Source organism: Grus americana, chromosome 1 (genome assembly GCF_028858705.1).
Source record: "Grus americana isolate bGruAme1 chromosome 1, bGruAme1.mat, whole genome shotgun sequence".
NCBI classification, from domain to species: Eukaryota; Metazoa; Chordata; class Aves; order Gruiformes; family Gruidae; genus Grus; species Grus americana.
In genome coordinates this window covers 195,011,246-195,038,263 of record NC_072852.1, presented here as the reverse complement: position 1 = coordinate 195,038,263, position 27,018 = coordinate 195,011,246, and the positions used below count along the sequence as shown (strand labels likewise).

The 27,018-nt window shown below is 38.0% G+C and overlaps 1 protein-coding gene across 10 annotated transcripts in view; it reads left to right on the top strand.

Moving 5' to 3' along the window:
- FRY (FRY microtubule binding protein) overlaps positions 1-27,018 on the top strand; it is a 254,495-nt gene that overhangs the window by 180,125 nt on the left and 47,352 nt on the right. For all 10 annotated transcript variants that reach the window (XM_054807035.1, XM_054807025.1, XM_054806999.1 and 7 more), the window contains 13 exons: positions 159-330; positions 2,120-2,376; positions 4,372-4,518; positions 8,512-8,680; positions 9,625-9,715; positions 12,431-12,513; positions 15,674-15,824; positions 16,395-16,498; positions 21,048-21,233; positions 23,252-23,450; positions 24,086-24,207; positions 25,064-25,251; positions 26,142-26,236. In XM_054807035.1, the coding sequence (XP_054663010.1) occupies positions 159-330; positions 2,120-2,376; positions 4,372-4,518; positions 8,512-8,680; positions 9,625-9,715; positions 12,431-12,513; positions 15,674-15,824; positions 16,395-16,498; positions 21,048-21,233; positions 23,252-23,450; positions 24,086-24,207; positions 25,064-25,251; positions 26,142-26,236 (1,964 nt within the window). The remainder of the gene's footprint in view (positions 1-158; positions 331-2,119; positions 2,377-4,371; positions 4,519-8,511; positions 8,681-9,624; positions 9,716-12,430; positions 12,514-15,673; positions 15,825-16,394; positions 16,499-21,047; positions 21,234-23,251; positions 23,451-24,085; positions 24,208-25,063; positions 25,252-26,141; positions 26,237-27,018) is intronic.

Genomic DNA, 27,018 nt, shown 5'->3' with positions numbered 1-27,018 from the left:
AAATTAATGGAAAAATATTAGTTATGGTGCCTTTCAAATTTGGAGAGTGTACTCCAAAGCACATGGATCATTCTCTGATATCTAAACTTGAAATGCTGACATTTCCTGAATTAATGAATGTTTATCGTCTCATTACATTCTTTTTTTCTCTTTCATAGATCCTTGAATCAAAGCTTTTTGTTTATTCAAAAAAGGTAGCTGAGCAAAGACCGGGCAGTATCTTGTATGGTACACATGGTCCGTTGCCACCTCTTTACAGTGTCTCACTTGCCCTTCTTTCATACGAACTAGCAAGGATGTATCCTGAACTTACCCTTCCACTTTTTTCAGGTACCTGTATCTGTTTGACTTACTATCATCTGCTTCACATTTTTGTGCCAGTTGTAGAGTGCTAATACATTTCTACCTGTGAACAGCAATTCTGTTTATAAATTTAGCTTGACCTGGTTTTATTCTGGTTCAGGTCAAATCAGATTTAGGAATGCGATATATATTTCCTAGAGGTACTTAAACAAAGTACAGAATAGCTATTTAAAACACTTGGTTGGGGATTCTGTGCCACTTATGTCATCTTAGGCTAACTTTGAAATTACAAGGGCTCTGTATACGTTAAAGTGACATTGGCAAACTCTACTATAATGGGTTCTCGTGCTAAGCTTAGGGATTCTTCTTATACATACATTTATATAAATGATACTTGAAAGGATAGAATTCTTCATTTTATATAAATGTGACTTTAACTTTGGGAAGATTGATTGCCTGTGTCCAGTTTTACCAATGATTCAAATCACTCTGAATGAGTGATCTCTACCTTCCTGTTATTTGCCACATCTGCAAGTCATTAGTATCATTCTAATTTTGTCAGAACACATTTTGTCAGGGTTACTGAGAAAAATGTTAAAGGATCAGACCTGCAGGAGCACCATTCAGAATATGCCCACTCTGAGACCATTCCTGAGAACAATTAATTTTTTGAGACTTATCTGTCTGATTTAATCTATGTAATGTGTTGCTCTGGTTTTTTAACAACAGAATGCAATGTCTGTAATCGTGGGAATTCTTACTGGCTCTTAAAAAACCCATTCTGTTGTTTTTACTCAGTCTGTCGGGGCTGGAGAAAGGGTAAAGGAGCAATACATCAATCATTTCTTAGTGCCCAAGATACCATGAATTATAAATAACTGATGTAGGGAAATTCTGATGGCTTGTTTATCTTATAAAAGCAAATGTTGTTCGTTATTACTCTTACCATCTATTTGCATTGCTGTAGTGGCTATGTTGTTTAAAAGAAATCAGATACACAGTCCAAATCAGAGCCCCTTTCTATACATCTAGAATCATAAGGAGAGAGAATAGTGTATGTCTTGAAGATTTTTACAAAGCAGGCAGTGAGGAAAGAAAGGAAATGTTAACTGGACTGATTTGACAGAATAATTCTGGTAAAAAGAGCTAATGTGTTTCACCTTGGCAGGAAGCCTGTCACTGTATTTCTTATCCCAGATTTTCCAAATCCCTTTCCCCTACAGTGCCAGTTCTTTTTTTATAAACTGTATAAAGTCCTGTATACAGCATTCCTGGACTGACAGCTGACTGAATTTTATAGGCCTCCCCACAGGAAATAAGACCTATAATATATGAAAGTGTTTTTGTAAACTCGGTATAATAAGTGCCTTAAGATTTAAACTACAGCTTAGAAACGTGGAGGCTGATGGGGCACTTGTAATTCTGCAGAACACTTTTGTATGTTTATTGTAATTCTCCAAAAGCTCTTGAAATTCTAGAATAACAGCCGGTCAGTGAATTATCCTTTTGCTTCTTTATTGACATCCATTTCACGTAATACATAATATGGCACAGTAACAAGGGGTAATTTTCTGTTTCTAAGCCCAAACTGTGTTAGCTATTTTAGACAGAAGACCTGACCAATTGTTTGCTATTATTGACCATTAAATTAATGTTTCTCTTCAGGAAGCTCAAGTACATGCTTTTGTATGCTTGTGGTTTGCAAGGTAAAAACCACCAAGTGGTCTAAAACATGTCAGAAATCTGATTTAAACTGTGTATTTAAGGTTGCCTTCATAAACTAACATGTTGTCGATCTCAACTTTTACTATTTTAGAGGTAAGCCAACGATTTCCAACAACACATCCGAATGGAAGACAGATCATGCTTACCTATCTGCTACCATGGCTTCATAATATTGAACTTGTAGACAACAGACTGCTCCTCCCTGGTTCAAGCCCTACCACTCCAGAAGATGAACTGAAGGACAAGGATGGAGAAGTAACAGTCACAAGTGGACTAAAAGGCAATGGCTGGGGCTCTCCTGAGGCCACCTCACTGGTTCTCAATAATCTCATGTATATGACAGCCAAGGTAAAAAAGCAAAACAAACAAAACCAACACGTGTAAAACAATTTCTGAAATATTCAAACATGTTTCTTAAGCAAAAGGTACTTAGCTTTCTTCCCTCTGATACCAGAATTTTTACACTGGAACAATCTATACTCATCAGACAACCTTCTTTTTGAAGAAGTTCCTTCACTTTTTAAGGATAATGCTAAAACTGTTCTCTTTCAGAACATGAACGAAGAAAAGTGTTTGACCCTAAAAAAAAACAAACCAACAAAAAAAACCCAGTCAAACAAAAAATCTTAATAGTGAGAGCATTAAGAATTAGTTATAGAGGAACTAAATTCCGTTCCCTCCTTTGTCACCTCCTGGCAGCAGATGAAAGTTTATTTGGGAGTGAGAATGAGCACCTGGAATTTGTCCTACTGAAGGTCTTCTGCTTTCTAGGAAACACTTAAATATTCTTTGAGAGAGAGAAAAGGAAAAAAAAAAATACATTTCTAAGGTGCTAATTAAAGCATTCTTTTGTAAAAGGGAAGGTATTTTACATCCCAGGTCCTGATACAGGACCAAGGATTCTTTTTTTGCCAATTACTTTTTCATGTAAAATGCATAAGCAGCCAATGGAGAAGGTACTGGGAAACCATCTTTTCCTTCTCTTTGCTGAGGTGCAGGCTGCTACACTAGCGTGCCTTGCCTGTTCTGGCACTGCTTTTGCCAGATTGAGGTCATATGTCTAAACCACTAAATACATAAACTCCAGGAAGTGATGCCTGGTACCTATGTCATATGAGACACAGTGGTTCATCTTTCCTATCCTGCTCAGGGTTAATCCTCTCTCAAGCAGAATGTCTGTATCCATGCTACATAGCCGTTGATTCTAGATCTTGCCTCATGTTGAGGCCCTGTAAGTAAAACATAATTATTATTTTATGTGTATTTTGTCATATGAGCATGTCTGAAGTAATGTGGGGGCTGTGCTTCAGCCCATCGGAATGTGTTTTTGATACTTGTTGCATATCCAGGGCATGATACTGGCTCTTATATTCTCTGATGGTACGGAGTCTCTAGGATATTCTCAGAGGAATTTTATGGGTTGAAAACAGATGTGATGCAATCTCACCTTTACTGCCTAGCAGCAGCAGTCCTTGGAGCAAGTTGCTTCCAAATCCACACAAAGTTTTTTTCCACAGAGAACAAGTATGCTTTCTTCAAACCATATTGATACAGCTTTGAGGCTGTATGTGTGATAAAGGGACTGGCCCTGCAAGTGCCAATGTAGATGACAGTAGATGTAGGTGCCAGTGGCAGTGTAGATGTAGCTAATATATATTAAATATTTTTTGGTAGAATAGCATGACCTGGAGATTGCCACTCCTCTCCTAGCAGAATGTCAGTCTGAATAGTCTTCTCAAAGTGGGAGCCAAAGATTTTACATAGGAAACAGAACAGCTTCAATTCTGGACTCCCACATCCTGGATGCATGCACTAACCATTTAAATGACTGGACAAAAGGGAATCATTCCTATAACTGTGTCTGGCAAAAGAGAGCAAAAGCTACTTGTTACCAATGTGAAAGCAAAGGGATGCCTAATGCTTAATTCTGCTAGGATTTACTAAGGAGAGAACTGCTGAGTTGTTCACTACTGCGATGGCTGAAGCACTTCGGTACGTGGAGAAACAGTCCTTTACTTAGGACATGCAGAAACAGAACTTCAGTTGCTTGAACAACTGTAAAGATGAAACCAAATTAAATGCTTAATTTTAGGATCACCTTTTGAATTCACATTCCTGAAAGACTTTTCTTTGTGTGATATAAGTCCTTCTGTGGATCTGAACCTACGTACTTTTAAGTAGAATTTATGCTGTGAAGTCTGTCAGGTAGCTCTTGAAAATACTGTTTTGTCACTTTTTACAGCATTTTACTGTTGGTTTTGCATGAGAAAATGCTCTAAAAGAGCATGCCTTAGTTTGGAGGTCTGCATATTTCAAGAAATGTATGCCTATGATCCTTTGCAGTATGGAGATGAAATTCCTGGACCAGAGATGGAAAATGTCTGGAATGCTTTGGCCAACAATGAAAAATGGAGTAACAACCTTAGGATAACACTGCAATTTCTCATTAGTTTGTGTGGTGTTAGCAGTGATACCATCCTTTTACCGTATGTAAGTGTTTGTACTTTATTTTATTTACTATTGGTTGCGTAGGTTTTAATGAAGAAAACAGCTATCACCCACTGAAAATTAATTTATATTTCAAAAATAAGAAGTACCAACATATTCCCTAGCACACTGTACAAAATTAAATTGTGGGAATAAATGAGCCAAGAAACTGAAATTCAAGAAAGGAGTTGAGTAGTGGGAATCTCAGTCTCCACCAGTGGACCACACCTCATTTCAAGCGAGAGGTGGGCTCCTCTCAAGCAAAGAGCAACTTTGCATGTCTGTGTAAGGGGCCAGTAACAGGGACTGGCCATAAATTGCTAGAATGAATGAGAAAAAATATCAGAAATATTTTCTCATGTCAGAATTGCATAAAAATATGCAATTTATATATATATTTAAATTTTTATTAAAAAGACAGAATGGCTGTTCAGAGGTTAAATAACTTGCATGAAAAATGGAGAGAAGTAAAAATACTAAATGCTTATAATTTTTCTCAGTAACCAATTAGTTTACAAAGCTATTAGTTAAATTTTGAAAGTCCTTTAAATAATGGATATTGTATCATGAATGGGACATAACATGCTATGATTTTATTTGTTTGTTGTAAAGATTTAGGTGTTCCTTCTGAAAAAGCATGTAGTTTTGAGAAAGTGCTGTGTTCTCTTCTCTTTTAGTGGACTAAGGCTTTCTGTAGGACATCTCAAGAGACACAAGATAGCTAACCTTTACAAGCTCCTTTGCATGACTGTCATGAATTATATAACTGTTCCTGCAATGTGCAAGTCAAACTGTGCAGGATATTGTTGTTATTCAAGTTAAAATAAAATCAGGACTGTCTGAGAAAAGCAAGATAGTCCCATTCCCATGTTCCTTATTGCTCAGTTGCTGGGTGAAACAGAACCTAAATTTAGTAAATTTTCCAGCACAATTACAATATGCTGTTTTATTAGTTAGTCTATTTTCTATATTAGTTAGTTTAAACTATTAGTTAGTCTAGTTTCTATTGATTTCCCTGAAATAAATTTGAAATTACTATTAATGTGATCAGACTTACCTACAAAGCCTCATAAACATACTTCATTAACAGTTGCTGAACTAATACTGTGCTTGAAGTGTTTATGATGACTGCTATGCATAATAGAATAAAGGAAATACAGAAGACTGTAAAAATTTTCAAGATACTGTTGTTGTACCATAGACATCCTGTTGGTTTCCTTTTATTTGTGGGATTTACTGTTCTATATTCTCAAATCAGTGCGTATATATGCAAAGTCAGTGTTGCCTAGCTAATCAAAAGAGGAAAGATTTGAAAGTGGAGTTGCTGTAAGAACAAACTCCAGGTTTATATGGGGGGGTTGATCCCAAATATCTTGAGGGTAATGAAGATCTTTCCATCAATTGTGAGAGTGACAGAGGCTCTCCATTCAATGTTAACTGTGCTTTGAGCAGGAAGTTCAATGAGCAACCTCCCAGGTTCTTTCCAACCGACTGACCCTACAGTGTATGACAGACTTGGGATCAGGCCGAAAGGTGGCCTCCATCAGGAGGAGCTATGCTGGCAGAGAACAAGTGGAAATCACAGGGATAAGAGACAAAATGAGGGCTGTTGTATTTCTGACAGCTTACAGAAGAAATAGGGGCTTCCTCCTTCTAAGAGGAAGGAGTAGTCCCGTGCTGAGTATTTGTCTCACTTCTAAACCTGTAGCCCGATTCGAAATGCCTGATAACCCTGTTGCCTCTTGCCCAGAAGCCCCTCACATATCTCATACCCCCCATACTTGCCAACCCAGAGTTTTCAATACATCCCTTTTCCAAAGCTGTTGTCATCCCACAGCTCTGAGCAGCCTACCTCAAACCCCCTTCCCACCCATAGCACTTCTTCTTTCTTCAAATTCTTTCCATCCTCCCTTGCCTTGGCTCTCACAGTCCTGTCCCCTCTTCCAGGACAATACAGTCCTCTTACTCCACAAGAGCAGTGTGGTTTGGCATCTCCAGCTTCATCTGCTCCACATCTTCTATTTTCCTGTGGAACTTTCCTGCTCTCCCTCCCAGGCTTCCAGCAGCTGTTAGCAAGACAGTCACGTCTTCACTGGCGGTGGCAGCTGACAAGGTTCCTGTGTTTTCTGGCACCCCATTAGTCTGTGTTTTGTGATGTTGAGTTAAAAGTCTGATTCTTGGATTTTGCAAAATCTGAAAAAGTTTTCAACTTCTGTAGGAAGCCTGACTGTGCTTATGAGTCATCCCTTAACTGATAGCTTTGTCTGGAGTAGGAAAATACATGGGCTTATCACACACATCTGCTCAATGTTTTGATAATGCCCTGGAGTTTACAGATAAGAAATCATACCTAACTGCTAACTACACAAGACTGCTGATACCGTAAACATGTGTCTTCCATTATCGTGTAGATAATACATACACATTAGCAAATAAAGATAATTGAAACAGTTTATCAGCACTGTTCCAACTCACCTGGGCTCAAAAGACCACTCAGTTGCAAGATTGCCAGTTTACCAATCTCCTTTTGGAGCCCTCTGTGCCCCAGGGCAGTTACCAGCTGCTTCAGGCCTTCAGCCATCTGTTCTGCCTGTGTGGGTCCAAGCCGAAAGCATGACTGACTGACATTTTTAAATTTTCTTCTAATCAGCTAAATTCATTGCTTTGTCTCTTATGTTTCCTTTAAGCATTTTTTCCCAGTGCTCCAGTGCAAATCGCTGAGCTGTCCTTTCTTTCACATATCTACTGAAAGATTTCTTAGAATATTTAGAGTTCAGAAACCTCTTCAGCAAAGACTTAGTGAAGGGAATGTGGCCCCTTCTGGGGTGAAAGAAGCTGTGGCACTGTGAGCCCAACTAGAAATGAGCCTTGAAAAGGAGATGGATTTGTATCTGGAAAGTCCCTGGGAAATTTTTAGCACAGTAGAGTAAAAGAGACTTTGAATATGTCCATTTTCTCTACTTTAAGCAAAAGAAAAGGAGAGAAAAAAAGAGGGAAATAGCAGCAGTCAGGAAGTTATTTTAATGGAAGTATTTAAGAGCATAAGAACAGCAATACTTGGCGAGGCCAACAGGCAGTTCAGTGTAGTAGCTCCACTATAAGCATCTATTTAGGGACATCTTCAAAAATAAGAAGGAAAGCACAGAGAGATGCTTCCCCATATAGTCTCCCAGCTCCAGCAGTTTATGAATCAAATGTTTTTGAGTCTGAGAGAGTCTCTGCTTTTAATAGTCATCAGGGTTTTTCCCTCAAGAATTCAGTCTAATTTGATCTCAGTATCTCAACAGTCCTCATTGCTGTGGTGCATACGATAAGATTTGAGGTCTTATTAAAAGATTTATAGAAATTCCCAGAATTTCTATAAATTATATTCTGAGATTTTTCAAGTCAGGATGCATGAAGTCTGTATACATAATTGCTCTGCTTTTCTTCTATGCGCTATTACTTTGATTACAGATATAAGTAGCTACTCAGAGCCTGGCTTATTCTTTGTGGCTACAGCTACCTCTTTCACATCAACCATATCTGGAAACATAGGCATGACATTTTGGGTGGATATAGCTTTCTGACTGAGAAGTTTGCTCCATTCGAGAGAGTAAGATTCATCTTCAATGGAAATCACATACTCAAACTATAAATCCCTGGGTGTGATTCAGAGTTAATGCTGATATCCTTAAATGATAGGTACAAAATCAGGTGGAGTTTTTATATGTGTATGTTATATAGTTATATACCTAAATAGCTCATTTGTGGATAGTGAACAAAAACTTTGGGATAATTAGATCACAGATTCACTCTGCTGGGGAAATGATCTTGATATCAAAGTGAGCAGTTTTATTTCTGTATGAACAAGATGGGTGCAGTTGTGTGGTTGTGATGTCTGTCCAGGAGTAACATTTGCATTCCGGATCTTTTCAGTACTGCCGTGTAACATGTATGGATTTCTTTGAAAGTTCACTTTGAACAGAGTTTAATAACTGTTATTTTCTTCTCTAGATAAAAAAGGTTGCAATATATCTATGTCGCAATAACACTATTCAGACAATGGAAGAGCTTCTTTTTGAGCTGCAGCAAACCGACCCAGTGAACCCAATAGTCCAGCATTGCGATAATCCTCCATTTTACCGTTTTGCTGCCAGTAACAAAGCCTCAGCTGCAGCTTCTGGTATGACCTAAATATACTTTTCAGTTACACTGTCCTGCTCTTTGGAGTCTTCATCTCTTTGAAAAAACAATCTCTTACTTTTGCACCCGTTCAGATCTGTGGATATATAAAGTGCAAGTTTCAAGGCCTGGTTGCACATCTAAATTACAGTTCTTTTTGATTCCTAATGTTGTATATGCTTTGTAAACATATGCTTAATTCTCTCAACTTTTTTAATAGGATACTACTAATGTTTGAGGCTGTTGATAACTCATGTGAAGTGGTTCTTCTGCCACTCGTTTCTGAGAACAGGAAGTCATCATCAATGACAGAGCACTGGAACAGGCTGCCCAGAGATTGTGGAGTCTCCTTCTCTGGAGATATTCAAAACCTGCCTGGACACTATCCTGTGCAACCTGCTCTAGGTGATCCTGCTCTAGCAGGGAGGTTGGACTAGATGATCTCCAGAGGTCCCTTCCAACCCCTACCGTGATTCTGTGATTGGGTGAATGCTGTGATCACAGCAGATATGCCAAAGCAGCCGAGTTTCCTGAAAACTGAGAGCCTCAACTGTGTGGCAATTCTGTTTTCAAAAGCCTAATGCCATTTCCAAGCTGCAGTAGTCAAAGATACTTAAGAGACACTCAACCCAAAATTTAGCCTTGTCAATGTTTTGCCAAATTCTTGAAAAACAATAGGTTATGTCACCCAAGAATGAGCTTAGTTTGAGTGGAAGACCATCATTATGTTAATCTACCCCTCAAAGCATGTAAACTTCACATCATTCAGCCTTGCAAGCAGGTCCTGGTCTCTAGAGGTAACAATGTTCATTCATATACCAAAGTACTTGCAAGATGATTGCTTTGACTGTGTCTGCTAAAAAAATTTAAGTTACGGGCTTTTATTGCTTTGCAAATACTGTCTGCTGTATGTAACAGGTGTTCTTATTGACATCTCATATACAGGAACCACGTCTAGCAGTAACACTGTTGTAGCTGGCCAGGATAGTTTTCCTGATGTAGAGGAGAACAGAATGGTGAAAGAGACTGATGAAAGGTTCGTGTTTTGTTTTTTTTCCCCTCCAAAATGTATGTGTTTTCCTAGGCTAAGGGTGAGATGTTGGGCAAAGTTCTGTATTGTTTGGTGAGGAACTCTGATGCTCAGACTGATGCTAAGTGGCGTTATCCCAGTAAGACCATTTTAAAATAAGCTTATGTAAAAGTTAAAAAAAAAAGCGCTATTCACATGATTCTAGTTCCTGACTGTTGTTTAATAATACATTGCAGGGGAATGCTGTTAAACCTACATTGAATTAATTGTGCTAAGTAGATCATGGTTATGTAGGAATTATCCACAAAGGAGAAGGAAAATCAAGAGTGTATACCAACAATGACTACTAAAATCTTTATGAAAAATCAGGTTCGATCACACTTTTTCATTTCATGGACAGTGAGTAAAATTTAGTATGCAGATTTGTATCCATGATTGCAAGGACACCTCCTTTGTCTGGATAAAATGTCTTACAGAGGAAAGCTCTGTAAAATATTTTGCTTAGAAATTATATATTCAATTTAGTCTTTTGCTACTTATAGTACATACTGACAAATGATGAATGAACGCAAATCTTAAGGGCCATCAGATCCTCAAGTACAGATACCTATTTCTTCTCTCACTGAAACCCTCTTATTTTTGTAAGAGAACTTTGAATGACTTCTAACAGCATTAGTTAGTAAATGCATTAGTAGTACATTAGTTTGTTGTTCCTGATAGTCGCTAATATCACTTCAGTAGTCCAACCCACCCACTGTCCATAGGTTCAGGGCTTAGAGGTATAGAGGCAATTATGTGAGCAAGCTTTTCTGTACTTCAGAACTTGCTTGCCTTCTGCATATTATAAATGTGAGTATCATTTTGTCAGGTTAGTTATGTCTGCTGATTTAAATGCAAGCAAAAAATGGCATTCAGTACTAAGTAAGGTTTCAAACTGATAGTGAAGACAATTTGGCTTATAATTATGGTTTTCAGGATAGGCACTAGAAGCGTACTTACAAGGAAGATAAAACCATTTTCCTCTGGATTATTTTTTCATTATTCTTTACATAAATGTTTATGGCTATACAGTTTTAAGTTAGATTTTTCTATAGCTCATTTGCAGATAAGTTGAGCAAACATCATCCACTATACCTTAAATCTAACTGTGTTTTCAGGGTTTCTTTTTTTACGTAAATTTTAAATGTGACTCCAAAAAGGTTTTGGCATTCAAATCTGCCAGAGACTATACAATAAAAATGAAAGGAAGATTACAAAGTTCTGATATTGCTGTTATGATTCCTGCCAAGAGACTCCTCAGAAAAAAATATAAAATAATTCGCCTGAATTCATTGCTGGCATTTATGTCATCAAAGACACTAGAAGCTGTAAGTGCATGTGCACTTCAAAACCAATGTGTCAATCTTAGAATGTCCATTAATATTGACTTCATGTGTCAAGACATATTAAATGATGTTTACAGAAGGTAATAGATTGCAAACAAACTATTGTCATAAATGTGGGCATTTTTTAAATAATACAAAGCTAATCAGAAGATATCTATGTTTTTATGTTGATACAATATGATATAAAATGCCCTGCTCTTGAATAATTTCTATGACCTGTGTTCTCCATTTGTTTCATATAGGATAGAATTAATCTCTGCATATTTCTACATAATTTTTTCCCTAACTTTATTCTTCTTTTATCTTTTTTATGCCAGATAAATGTGTCAGTAATTTTTGTCAGTTTGTACACATTTATTAAGGGAATTTATTAAAATATAGGAACATCAGATCTGGAAGGAGAGAAAATGGCAGTATTAAGATGGCTCATGATGCCTTTTTGTCTCGTCCACAATGAATTTATTGTGCCATTATGAGACAGATGTGCTTTCAAAACAGCATAATATGTCGATGTATAATTAAATACCCTTCAATAATATGTATGCACATTAGTAATGAATTGAATGTTGCATAGAGAACCCTCAGTCTTGTTTTGCTTGATATAGTTGTTTTAACACGGTTATTTGTAATTAATTTCCTAGCTTAGCTGAAACAGTGATGTTTTTACATCATCACTGGTGTGTGAATCTCCTGTATGGCTGCTCTCACTCCATCTCAGCCCTGATTACACTGACAGCACAAGGAGGTGGAGGAAGCCAAAGGAGATAACCAGTAGTTAGCTTATTGTGGATCTGTGGCAGATTTGAGGACAGCTGTGAACAGTTTGTTCTGGCTCTCATATCCCTTAACTCCTCTACTAGATCTGCTCTGGCAGTTGCTGAATTTTCCTACTGAAGGGTGATCTGCTGCAGCTTTTGCTGGTTGATACCTGTGCGGGCTTGACTTTGGACTATTCAGTCAGTTACTATTTTAGCAAGTGGCCAGAATTTTACCCATGAACATGGGCCGTGACAAAATACTAGCTGTGAACAGCTTATATCTCAGTTCAGCCTTACCACAGTTTATTGCTTCAAGAAAATCACACGTTTGCAGCATAAGAATTTTCCCTCTGCTAAACTTTAAAAGCTTGTGACACAGGAGCACACTGTTAGAACTTCTCAGAAACTGGCTGCAAAAATCTTCTTTTGTGGAAAGAGACAGCATTACATTCACATTGCTGTCTACTCCTGTATAAAAGTGCATGCTTAAGGAAATGCTTTTTTAGAAGAGTAAGCATATAGTCCAGATGTTTAATGTCAGTCTGTGTTTTTAATGAAGATTTTTCTTGTATTTGAAGGTTCAGTAATGTAATCAGAGCACATACCCGACTAGAATCGAGGTACAGTAATAGCTCCGGAGGATCTTACGATGATGACAAAAGTAAGTTCTGTTACTCAATTTGATGAAATTTCTGATGTTTTGGTGGGAGAGGAAAACATTCTTATGACTGGTGGACGCTCTCTGTTTAAGTTCTGTGGAAACAGTAATGTGGCATCACCATACAGGGAGTGTCCTTCATACCTCATTTAATTAATTTCCTTTGTTTAACCTGGGCTCAGTCAAACCTACTTAAAGGCCAGAGAACTTCACAGAAGACAGCAGCAGAGAATCCTCCAGACAGTAACACCTTGAACCTTTCATACATGGCAAGGCGAAAGACACAGGAGCATTACAGCAAGTACTTTGAATTGTGCCCTTCACCAATATTTCCCTCCAAATCAAGCACTGTTATATGAGCATCAAGAATAGATTCAGGAGTTTCCAAAAATAAGGTCTTGTCTCCTCTTTAGCTTTTCTCTGCTGTCTGCAACCAGTTTTTGGCTGCACTGGGCAAACCGGTGTTAGAGGGGAGAGTGAGATAGGGCTCCTGAGCACACTTGTTGTTCTTTATGTACTTCTGCTAAACAGACTATAAATAGACACTTGATGCTTCAGCAGAGATTCCAAAGAAAACCAAGGTATTTCTGTCAACTATTGAACAACAGTGTAGGAGTTGGATGGTTTGACTTCATTTCTGGAGTGAATTGTAAGGAAGCCAATCTACAGCTTTTGGTTAAGCCCTAACCAAATGTGAAAAAGGCAAGACCTTTTTATTGACTTTTATCTCTGACTTAATAAAGCCATGTCAAATAATATAGAGGCCATAATATCTTGTCTTGATGCTACGAACACCATTTTAGGACAATATTTTGGCATAAAAAGTAAGGATTTTATATATTCTTTGACCCAAGTAACTTTTTGGCAATACTCTTCTGCAAAATATGGAAACACTGTCAAATACAATATGATAGGATAATTTAATGTATATCAGCAACTATTTTTCATAATTATGAAGCACAATATTTACAAAATATTATGTACATACTGCAGTATTTAAATACACAAAAAAGTGTGCAACATATTAAACTCGATGGGTTTTAGTACACCTGTCTTGTTTTTTCTTATGGCTTTCTAGTGCTGCAGCTACTAAAAATTTTTCAGCAGATGTTAAAATTGGAGCACTGATCTGATCTGCATGAACAATCTTTCAAAATAGAACAATGTTTATATTATCAGAACATTCTTCACAAGTAGTTGGTTTTGACAGGAGCTTAGAGTAATAAAAGGTTAAAAAATACTGAAAGTTTCTTTGCTCTTTTGGAATGTCTCCTCAAACCGGTGCTGAAATGTTTTTTCCTGCCTGTACCTGCAAGCTTTATAGTACTGTGAATATTTATGCAAGGTTTGCTTCTCACAGGGGTTCCTTCTGCAAATATACGAATACCTAGATGTAAAATAAAATACATTTTACTTAGCTACTGACATTTATATAGAACTCTAAAAAGAAAGAGTAATTCTTATACCATTTGTCATTCTACAAGATAAATAATGCAACCTTCATTAAGAAAGCGCAACTTATTCCCTCTGGCAGGCAGCCCAGGCTGCGAAGGAGTTAGTGGTATGGCTTCTCTCTTCGCTCCAGTCTACTTGAGCATACGTGTATTGCTGAGGATATAAATAGGGAACACAGCTCTGCAGCACAGAAACTCTTTTGTTCGGGTAAAGTTTGTACGTTAAGGTGCAAAGTGCTTCTGTTTTTTTCTCAGTCTGCACATAAACCTGTGAAAACATGAGTGAGGAGCTAGGTCTTAGTGTGGACTTCATGAAGCAGTTTTATGTGAAACACTTAAATTGGTAGTAATAAATAGTGACCGTGCAGTGCTTTTTATGTGAAAAGCATCTGGCAAACGTTATTTGGTTAATCTTTAAAACATGAATATGCGAAAATGCTATACTTTGCTACATTATTAGGTCAGTTTATTCTTCTTATCTGTAACTAATAAATCATTCTCCAGAAGATGAGAGAAATAAACAGAGATCTAAATCATAAAGATCTAAAGTGCTTCTTGGATGACTAATGCTGAAGAATGGGAAGGATGAAGTTGTCATTTAGTAATAACTGGAGGAGCAACTACTGCACTGAAGGGCTCTTGAAGATCTGGAAACCTGAAAACATTTTTTCAAAACCAAGAAGTGATGTGCATTAGAAAAAGCAAGCTCTGATACTTTTGTAGGCATCAAAACAGTTTTGTTTCCTGTGGCAAGGCCAACAAGTATCTGATACATGCTGTTAAAAAAAGTGAAAATGCTGACAGTTTCAAAGTTACCTAACATGCAAAAGTGTAACAGAAAAACAGAGCAAAAAATAATGCTCTTGTGAAAAATTCACAAAGGGCAATGTTTGGGTATATGTCAACAACAGGGCTGGAAAGCAAAGTCTGTGTGTCGCAGACTGCCAGACCTGGGAAATAAAAACTGACCAATGGGGAAATCGAGAAGAATGAGAGGGAACAAAATACAGGAGAGATGAACAAAGCCGTGCAGCTGAGAGGAGACAGAAAGCAGTGGAAATAGCTTATTTGACCCATATCATTGCAGATAAACAGGTGGAAGAAAAAACCCTATTACTTATTAACATACAACAGCTGTCATACTGAAGCAAAGTTAAATACATCTTTGAGAAATTCAAGAGATAATTCATCCCCGTTGAAAGAAAATTACCCTGAAGATGATTTTTTGCATTCCTTATGCCTCCTTCCTAATTCAGGACATTTAACTTCTGCCTTTGTAGCATCGCTCAGCAGGGCACTGGTGAGGAGCTGCAAGAATGTGTCACTGGTACGTGGCTCCTTGCAGCAGATGGCTTCCAACAGGATCTTTGTTGGCTGAATTTTCCTCTCATTTTTTGAAGAGAAAGTCTGTTGCTTGGTGCTCTGTGATCTAGATCCAAAGCTACCAAGTGACAGCAGGGATTCAGCTGCAGCTCCCACCATTCAGTGCTGTCTGCCTGGAATCTGTTTAATTTTCAGCAGCATGAAAGAGGGATTAAAAACGCATCACTTGTTATTGAACGCAGGAATTTGCAAACCTCACGTCATCTTCTCACATTAGTCCAAACAGCTGAGCTGACATGTCAGCATAAACTCTGTTTTATTATTTCTCCAAAATGGGTAACCAGACTTGGTTTTTATGCACTCTGTTTTAATGCTTTTCCACACAGATGATCCTGTTTCTCCATATACAAGCTGGTTATTGAATATTGTTGAAACCAAACAACCACATCCTCTGCCCATGCCTTACAATGGAGGATGTTGGGCACCGCTTGTGGACTACCTCCCAGAAACCATCACACCCCGTGGGCCCCTTCATAGGTGAGTAGTTTCTCATTCTGACATTTCAAACAGTGAGATGCTTCCTCTTACTGGTTGACCAACCCCAATCCAACTGTCCTACCACTCAGAACATCTGAAAATCAGACCTTCAATTTCTGCTGATTTCCGGTGCTAAAATCATCATGCAGTGAAGACTTGCAATTCTACCGGATTTCTACCAGAAAGCCTATTTACTATGTAGGACATCACTTTCTGCTAAGAATCAGACTGAAGAAACAACTAAAACAGAAAAGGAAAATTTCTCTTTCCCAAGTCTCTGTGGCTGTTATTCATGACACTTTTTCCCCCTTGATTTTTTATTCTAACTAGGCTATGCATATTCTAATTCCTCTTTTACATAATTTGTGTTGACAGTAATAGTGTTCTTGTTAGTAATGGGTACTTACCTGCTTAATACTGTAACTAAGCTGCTTCGGTATTAATCATATTGAGAAGAAATGCTACAAATTTGAAAATGAAAAGATTTTTTATTTCTTCAGAAATAGCCATCATGTTACTGTTTTCCCATCTCCAAGATGTTTCAAACTGATATTGTGATTTAATTTCCAGGTGCAATATTGCTGTTATCTTCATGACTGAGATGGTAGTGGATCACAGTGTGAGAGAAGATTGGGCTCTTCACCTCCCTTTATTGCTGCATGCTCTCTTTTTAGGTAAGACCAACAGAACAAGAAATAAAGTATAAATGTACTCCTGTCCTTTTAGTTTAGTTTTGCTGAAGCTGTAGAGTTGTGTTTCTTATATGTTTTCAATTATGATTTCCTAAAAAAAAAAAAAGCCTGAGACAATTAGTCTGTGAATTGATGATTGACTTCCTAAAATATGTCTAAAAAAACTGCAGTCCCCCTCTCTCCACGAGAAAGACAGGTGAAACTCAGCCTTTGTACAGTCTGATTTGTGATGGGCAGCTGGGCAGTCAGCACATGTCATAGACCTGGACTACACACACCCGTGCTGTCTCTTGCCTTTGCAAAAATATTATGTAAGAGAGCCGAGATTACTATATTGCAGAGATAGTGAAGGTAGGACACACTGGAAAGCAACCTTCATTAATTTCACTGCTAACGGAATACTTTATCATCAGTCCCTTCCCTTATATACCTGAGCATAGAGGCACTGCTTTTTCACCACTGCTGTGTCTGTTCTTGACTGTAACACAATTCAGCTGGAGGGTGATACCTTCCTTGTCCTGCCACTTAACATTATGAAAAGTGAGCGGCCTAATTTTTTAGCACACAAGTATTTAGCATTGTAAAGCCATTCCCTAACTTTCATGGTTGATAAATACTAGTTTTCACAAATAAACACAGCCAGACACTTGTGAAATAAATTTATTATAACTGGAGATTGCGATCCACTTGTCATTCAGTCACCATAGTTACCGCTAAGGCTATTCAGTATATAGTTGAAGAAGATACCTTATTCTCCTTTTCTGCTAGTCTGCTACCAACTGTTCCATTTGAAATTTTTTGATGAAATAGGGTTTTTTGGAAAATGCATACTCATCAAATACTCAAGTTTTGTATATTAGTACATTGATTTCAAGAAACTTCTAATGAAACACAAGAATAACATCCAGGACCATGTCGGATGGAGTTTCCAGGGTCAGTTTCAATACAACATTTCACATAAATTCTTCACTTAAAAGTTAAATCTATTTTGTGGCTGCCCATAACAATTTTTTACTCATTTTTTATATTGCTGTGAACTTTCTAAGTCTAAGAGGGAGCTGAAAGAGAACTGGATAAGTGTATGAATCAAATCAATAACCATCAACTGATCAAACAACATTTTTAGTATGATTTGTAACAAGTGTGAGAAAACTAGTGCTTACAGTTAGAAATTCTCACAAGAATAAATTAATAACTTAAGACAGAAGCAGTATGCAGCAGGACGACCACTTCAGTTAAGACAGCTTTAAGAAACCATCAGGGAGCCATGCAAATAAACATATGCAGAAACAGTGTTATGATATTAGTAATCCATTATAAAAATATCTTTACTGATTTGTTGATTCAACAATGTTTCAACATTACATTATTTCATAAGAAGTAAATAGAAATTTATGAATACCATTTGAGACAGTCCCTTGGCTAAGAACTCTCCATTCGCAAATGTGAAACTAGAGCTAAATGTAACTGATTACTAAATGAAACTGATTTAGTTGTAACTAAAATGAGATCACAGCCTCCAGTCTTCAAGATAAGTTTCTCTATAGTTGCTATACCTCCTGTGGAAAATTCTTCTGGTTTGTAGTAGAGCTCTGTTATGATGGTGTCAAGAAATTATGCTACACATGTTAGCTAAAGGTATGAATGTGATTGAAAAGGAAGTATTTCTGTCCCATTGGAATGTGAGCAGGCAGATGCGTGTGCCTGAAAAGGAAACTGGAAACTGGTATGGTGGCTAGCTGGACAGCCTGTATCCTTCCGTTTATTGGAATGAGTAAAAAAATACTAAAATGAAGGAATTTTGCGATGTACGTGTTTAACAGGCTATTGGATGGTTGGTAGTACTGATAGTGAGGTAGAGAGGCAGACTGCTGGTGTGAACTTTCCTATCTCAGTAGTGCATGAAAATAACTGCTGTTTAAAAACTCTTTTGCAAGCAGTGTGAAATGAGTTGAGAGGCTAGACTCCTTTCCCATGGAAATGTGTCCACATCACAGAAGTTTACCCTCTTGGGAACTCTTCCAAGTTAAAGAAGGGCCTGGCACTGGACAAACACAAAGACTGAACTGTCCTTCTCACTTCATAGTTAGCATATCTATGTCAATACTTTCATACAGCCCTAGAGTTTAACAGGATTTCAGTCACAAGCGCTGCCAATATAGAATTTATTTTCAACTATAACTTTGTATGTCCTGTTTAGTGTATGTTAGAACAGAGTAGGATGGGTTCATTATCTCCTGGCAGGTGGAAGGAAATGGAGAAAGGAGAATAGGAGCAGAAACCTGAAGAAGCTGAAGAAGAGGCGGGCAGGTTGGCTGTGGTTCTTTTGGAGGAGGCTGTGGGCAGATGAGTAAAGCCAAGGATCGCAGAACTTCCAAAGACTTGGCCATAGGAGCCAAAGACACATTGTTCAGACTGTGGCAGTATGAGCAGATTCATTTTTGCAGGCCAGACAAGAACCAGTGTGACTGGAGTATATTAGGTAACCCTGACTTGAAAGACCTGTAAAGAAGGAGCTGCTTTGTAAAGAGTATGGAATCATAGAATCATAGAATCATAAAATGTCCTGAGTTGGAAGGGACCCATAAGGATTATCAGTCCAACTCCTGGCTCCACACAGGAGCAGCCAAATCAGAGCATATGACTGAGAGCATTATCCAGATGCTTCTTGAACTCAGTCAAGCTCGGTGCTGTGACCACTTCCCTGGGGAGCCTGTTCCAGTGCCCGACCACCCTCTCAGTGAAGAACCTTTTCCTAATATCCAACTTAAACCTCCCCCGTTGCAGCTTCATTCCGTTCCCACGGATTCTATCAGTGGTCACCAGAGGAAGGAGATCAATGCTTGCCCCTTCACTCCCCCTCGCGAGGAAGTTGTAGGCCGCGATGAGGTCTCCCCTTAGTCTCCTCTTCTCTAGGCTGAACAAACCAAGGGACTTCAGCCTCTCCTCATACATCTTCCCCTCTAGACCCTTCACCATCTTTGTTGCCCTCCTTTGGACACTCTCCAATAGTTTTATGTCCTTTTTGTACTGTGGCACCCAAAACTGCACGCAGTACTCGAGGTGAGGCCGCACCAGCACAGTGTAGATTGGGACAGTCATTTCCCTTGACCGGCTAGCAATGCCATGCTTGATGCGCCCCAGGATACGGTTGGCCTTCCTGGCAGCCTGGGCACACTGTTGACTCATATTCAACTTGCTGTCAACCAAGACCCCCAAGTCCCTTTCAGCATGGCTGGTCTCCAGCATCTCATCACCCAGTCTGTATATATAGACGGGGTTGCTCCTTCCCAGGTGCAGAATCCGGCACTTGCCCTTGTTAAACCTCATGTGGTTGGTGATTGCCCAGTTCTCCAATCTGTCCAGATCTCTCTGCAAGGCCTCTCCACCCTTGACAGAATCAACAGCTCCTCCCAATTTGGTGTCATCTGCAAACTTGCTCATGACACCTTCTAGTCCTACATCCAAGTCACTTATGAAAACATTAAAGAGAACTGGCCCTAAAATTGAGCCCTGGGGAACCCCACTAGTGACTGGCCGTCAGCCTGATGTAAGCCCATTTACCATAACTTTTCGGGCCCAACCCGTCAGCCATCGCACTATGTTTTTGTCAAGCTGTATGCTGGACATTTTGTCCAGAAGGATACTGTGAGAGACAGTATCGAAAGCTTTACTGAAATCTAAAAAAATTACATCAACTGGCTTCCCTTGATCAACTAGATGGGTGACCTTGTCATAAAAGGAAACTAAGTTTGTTAGACACGCCCTTCCCCTCATGAACCCGTGCTGGCTGTGACCAATGACTCTGTCCTTCAGGTGTTTTTCGATAACTCCCAGCATAATTTTCTCCATAATTTTACCAGGCACTGAAGTGAGACTGACAGTCCTGTAGTTACCAGGGAACTGAGAAGAGAGGAGCTGAAGAAGAAAACAATTCAATTTTTCAGAAAATATTTGTAAATATCCTGGAAGATACTGAAAGGGAATTGAAAAGAGATTACTACCACAGAGTGCAGTTTATTTTACAAACATCTGTTTCCTTTATATTCGTATTTGTGATTTATGCAGGTTATGTTAAAATCTTACAAACAGCAGTAGCGCTAACTAGATCAGAGTCTTTCAGTGCTAGACCTTTGGTTTCAGTTCCACAACCTGAGCTATTGGCTAATTTCTCATGCTACTCACTGGAAGTTGAAGTTCTTTTTCAATGGATTTTGTCCATCACTTCCTTTCTCAATAAATCAGTATCTACCTTTTACAGTTTGCACTTGTTGGTAAACTGATGTCTGTGCAAGAAAGCCAGATACTGAGGTAAGCATTGTTTTGTACCTCCTGAATTGGACCTCAGTCTGGAAACTAAATATACACACACATTTAAAGTAAAAACACTAGTAACTGTGTCCGGAAATACCGCATCATTTGTTTGTTTGCAGTGTTGCCTTGAACTGCCTTGGAATTTTTGCGATTTCTGGAATGTGAACTTGTTTATTATTACTTCATACTCAGTGATTGCTGTAACCTTTTCTTTTAGGTCTTGACCATTACCGCCCTGAGGTCTTTGAACACAGTAAAAAGTTACTGCTTCATCTTTTGATTGCGTTATCTTGCAATAGCAACTATCAAGCCATTGCATCTGTGCTTCTTCAGACCAGAGAGATGAACGAGACCAAGACTCTGACAGTACAACCGGCATACTTACCTGAATATCTTTATACAGGTAATAAAATAAAAGAAGAAAAGAACATTGCATTATACTGTGAGGTTTTTGAAAGCAGGATGTCAAAGGTACTTCCCTAAAATATAACAGTTTTGATAAATTAAAGTGGTAAAGTGACAAATATGAACAGTTTCCATTAATATTAATTCCATGTGAACTACCCTGGAGATGTGCCCAAATTATTATTAGGTAACTTTTCATGATAGTGAGAAAGCTATTTGATGTAAGGCAAAATATATAATGTAGAATTTTAAACATTAATATGGCTAATAACTTCCTAACTTCCCCCTCAGGGAGCCAGGACTGCTTCAAATGAGGGCAATCACTCCTCAGCCTTCAAAAGAAATGAATAAATAATTCCAACACGGGAAGAGCAGCAAGAATATGCAGCTCAGATTTTCCATTATTAAGTTAAATTTCACATGATATACACCCTCCTTTATATCACAGATACACTTCATTTCTGTCCTGAAATCTCTTTCTGCATTAGGAGGCTTACTTCAGACCTCTGCTGAAACAGGTCTTCTGTTAACTTTGAGCAATTTATCTGTTTTTAAGGTGTTAGTTGGGAACAGTTTGTGGAAAGCAGCTAGCTAGGTTTACTATTCTCATGTAATATGACTTAAAAGCAAGCATAATGTTGAGATTTGAAGGAATCACAGAACCAGTGTAGAGTTATCGAGGTAGGATTAGTTGTCTGGGAGAGGGTGAGGAACTTTACCATAGAGTGAGAAACGAAAAGGAGAAATAATCAAATCAATGGTATTTCCATGGTTCCTTAGGAATATAACTAAAAGTAATAAATAGTTTGGCTTTATAAAGAATATTACTTGGTAACTGATTATTATTTTTTTATGAGATTAAAAAAAAAAATTAATGAGAAGAAGGGATATGTATTTCAGATCAATTAATTAATTTGGCCTTTTTTTAGGTTTCATTCTGAATAAAGTCTGTTTAAAATTACCTCACGTGAATTTCCCTCCCTGAGTTGTGTAGATCTCTTTTCCAATGCATGTCAATGAATTGTTAAATAAAGAATAAAATTCCTACATTAAAATTATATTACTGCTTGTCTGCCAAAATGAAAAACTTTTCATTCCTGTCTCTGAAAAGCCTAACTGGTACCCTGTATCTGGGCCTCTTAAGTGCAAGAAGTTATCAAAAACTTTGTATTTGGATTCTTTTTTTATCAGCTAATATGAAGAATGAGAGTGTGGGTGAGAATCCATAGCAAAGAATCCTAACTGAAAATACTTTGGCTCAGGTTCATTCCACATAATGTCAGGCAACTAAATTAAGAGTCCCCTGGCCTGCAGTGAATTTTGTCAGTGGAGAGGCCCCTCCTGCTCCCAGTCTTTTCGAAAGGCCAGTTTTTCTGTTGTAGATACAGCTGAAGATGACTAGCAGTCTAACCTTAAGAAAACAGGTCTTAGTTTCTAGTTCCAGCTCTGAAGTTGTGTGGCAAGCTTTTAATCTAGCAGAACTCTTACTCAGATGTTTAACCTTAATGCTGAAAATATTTAGTATGAGTAGTCCGGTGTTTACAGTTACCAAAGATGTTGAACAGAAGCCTTAAACATTTGTGTCTCAGCTTCTAGTATGTTTGTAAAATTAGGACAATATCATTGTCCTGAAAATTCCCCCCTGCAGAGGCTTTTTTCCTCACCAGACTAGTCCAGAGAAGTGAGCTGAACTTAGCCAACTTCAAAATTCACTTTACAGAAAGACATAGTTCTGATTGTAAAATGCCATGAAACATTTATTTTTCAAGTACTGTAGCCCTTGTGCAGTAGAAAAATTATCTTGACTTTGGTATTTTTCATCTTATATTGGATTCTGCATGTTTAGAAACAGAGTACTATTTTCACTCCCATCGGCATTTGAGGGTGGTTGTGTTCTGCTGGTTTTCCCTATTTCCCAGTAGAAGGTTTCTGCTGCCGGCTCTGACAGGAGCTGCTTGGTGGTAATGCTGGCCCAACAGTGCATTCCATCTTTATCTTCTCCCTTTTGGCTGGCAGGTGGCTTTGACTTTCTGCGGGAATACCAGTCATCTCCGGTGCCAGACTCTGGCTTGAGCTCCAGTTCCACCTCCTCCAGTATCAGTCTGGGAGGCAGCAGTGGAAATCTCCCACAGATTACACAAGAGGTTGAGGACATGGACACTGCTGCTGAAACAGATGAGAAAGCAAACAAATTAATTGAGTTTCTGACAACCAGGTAATGGAGATAAGCAGAGGTTACGTTCATACTCAAAATGCATACTTTCATGTCTTCTCTACAATTATCTGTAGCAAATTGAAAGACTCAAAGGAAAATGGCTGAGCTTTTATAGTAATTAAAGACTCCCATTCCTCTTTTATTGATGCTTATAGAAGTAGGTAGGTACTTAAAAGCACTACAGTGTCAGAAACAATAGAAGTCTTGCCTGACAGGAATAAAATGTTTAATTGACAGATAGTATTATGTTCAACAATGAACTAATGGAACAAAACAGATGTAGTATTATAAAATTAGATAGGAAGTGTACAGGACATAGTGAAAGGCCATGCTGAAACTAATATTAACTACCGACCATGGCCAGCAGATCCTAGGCACAATGTCAAATTAAAAAACAGGGAATTGTTTCTGCTGCTCTCCAAATGAAATAACTTATATTTTAAAAGAGAGGTTTTGTAAAATACAGCATAGGAGTATTTATTTACATGTATTTTGCTCATAAAATTCTGTTCAGTTGCATGTTTTCCAGGCTATGGCCCTGGAAATATCTAATTGCCTTTGTAGATACTCTATCTGATTGCATTTATTTCAGATAGGTCAAATAAATTTTGCACTTTGTTATGTATTTCTTTAAGGGCATTTGGTCCGCTTTGGTGCCATGAAGATATCACACCCAAAAACCAGAACACCAAGAGTGCTGAACAGCTTACTAATTTTCTGCGTCATGTTGTATCTGTATTTAAAGATTCCAAGTCAGGTAGTACATTTTTTTCCTTTCATAACTAAAAGGATATTCCTTCAAGGTCACACAGAATGTTTATCCTGTGATTTAGCAGATCTGCTTATGCAGAAGCACAACATACTGTATGTCTTAGCAAAGATGTACAACATATGAAAGAATTGCTTTTAAAAAATCACGTTAGATTGGACTGTGGCTGAATGTTAAATCGAACATTTCTTCAAAGCTGTTGATAGAAAGCCTTTTGATTCTACCACATAAAAGCTTTTCTGTGTCCTGTTGGTAAAATACATCACAGTTACTAAGTAAACATACTTTGTTAAATTTCTTCTGGCAATTAAAGTTTAGTTTTCATTTGTTATGTTTTTAGAGCTTAGGAAATGCACTGATTGTATTTTGAAAACCAACGCAGTCACTAATTAAATATCTTCCAAGATCAAAGCAGAATGCAGCATCAGTATTTGTATTTAAGATCTTATCCAAAGCCTACTGAAGCTAATAGAAAGACTCCTAATTCAGCTTGGCTTTAATTTTGGGAGTTCAGAAGTTATCATGTTGCTCCCAGTAAGAATAGCAGATGGCTTGCAAGTTTCTCCATGAATTGTAAAAAAATTTAAATCAGATGAAGAATTTCAAGGGTTTGCAGACTCAGAATTTGGGTTATGCAGTTCATTTTCTTACATTCTGTGTGAGATAAATGCACACAGTGGGAAATTCTCCCAAACTTAGACATTCCTGCATCTCCATTTCTCACAGGGTTTGCAGGATACACTACAGTGCATATCCTCCCCACAGAGTTGGTTCAGCCTGTTTATGACCCACAATGAAATCTGTCATTAAAAAAAAATAAATTACATACTGTTCTTTTGCTTAGGTTTTCATTTGGAGCAGCATCTGAGTGAAGTTGCTTTACAAACAGCTCTTTCAAGCTCTTCAAGACATTACGCAGGTCGCTCTTTCCAGATATTCAGAGCCCTAAAGCAGCCTCTTTCTGCACATGCGTTGTCTGACCTCCTGTCAAGATTGGTGGAAGTTATTGGAGAACATGGAGATGAGATTCAGGTATGTGTGTGTACATAATGCTTCTTAGTACTGTTGATTTAATATCTATTTAATTTAAAATTACCATTTTAACAAGGTGTTCTGGAATCAAGTGATGCAAAGTAGAATGTGGCCTTAGAAAAGGTGACCTCCAAGTTTATTGAATCCATATGTACCTTATCAAAGCCTTCATCAGGCTGCTACAATCTTATATAGCTCTAAAGAGAACAACTGGAAAAGATCTAGTAAATGTCACTCAAAATGAAATCTTCGTGATGACCATTTTTTCCCTTTTCACGTCATGAATTTCTGCTCAAGGAATCCATCATCCTATCTGCTGATGTAATCTGACAACGTGGAGTAGACACCCCCTCATTTCTCAAAATTAACATTTTATGGAATAAATTAACAATACAAAACTTATACTCACCGAATTTGATCCAGTCCTCTCTTAGTGAACTATGATGTTCACTGGCTTTACCTAAACAGACTGTTCTCTCCTGAAATTTTACAATCAGAGCCTATTTATTGTGAGATTCAAGACTTAATAAAGAGAACTGCTAGCTCTTAAGAAGAAATAGACGGACTTTACCTCCGTATTTTACTTAGGTAATGAAACTGCCACAAGATGACAGTAATATTCCATCACAACTGCTTGTGCAGAGTTTAAATTGGTGACCTGCAAGTCAGAGGTTCTGTGTGCCGTTACCAATCCCCTGATGAGATATGTGCCCTTCTTGCATGCCTTCATAGATCATTCAGAGACAGAAAATAAAACAAATTCATAGTGACTTTATAATGTTCAGGGCAGTGGCATTTGTGTTCGTTTTTCAGGAGAAATTTTATGAACTGAAAGTTTTTAAATGTTCACTATTTTGAATGTTGAAATGGTTAACCTCGTGCATTGATAGGGGTATGTAATGGAGGCGCTACTTACTTTGGAAGCTGCTGTGGATAATCTGTCTGACTGTTTGAAGAACAGTGATCTTTTGACGGTGTTATCACGGTAAGAGCCTCTTCTCCAACTATATCTCCTTTTTTTCAGTGTCTCGTGATATTAAGTGTGCAGTTCTGCAGTCTGACAGCATAAAATTATGTTGATAAGACTGAGCTCATTTGTAACCTTCAGAGAACTGGACTAAGACCACATCTCAGCCGAATTTTGCAATAGTTAAAATAATGTTGATAGAACTAATGGTACTTTACAATGCATTGCAAATTCTGCCTTGCCACCACTTGGCTATAGCTTACTTTAACATCCTTTAAAAATATTGTATTTTTTTCACCTTTGTACCATATACTTGAAAACATATCTAGCAAGAAACATGTTTTTTGGAATATTGGTTTTATACAACCTGTCATTCTCAGATGAAGTATTCCCCAACAAGTAAATGATCATGGTTTGTTCTCCTCAGTAAAACTGTGGAGAATTTTGTCCCATGGATTTTTCCAGATGTGCAGACCATCTTTGTGAAACCCTTGGCCTTTAAGTAGACCTTTGTACATGGAGGAAAATCACAGGCTCCTTCCGTAACAGCTGTTGACAGTACTGAGGGACATTAATGTATATCTGACTGCTAATAGCAACAACAGAATAGGGAACATGTTTGAAAAATGACCATAAGTTGCCATGCTTTACATGCAGAACAAAAATACAAGGGCTATCATTTCTGAAGCTAGTAGGCAGGGTGCTCTGTATTATACTGCAACAGCAGAACACAAGTATTGTCATGTGACAGAGTAGAGCTGGGGAAATACAGCTTTTACTTTCTCAACTAAGAGCTATTT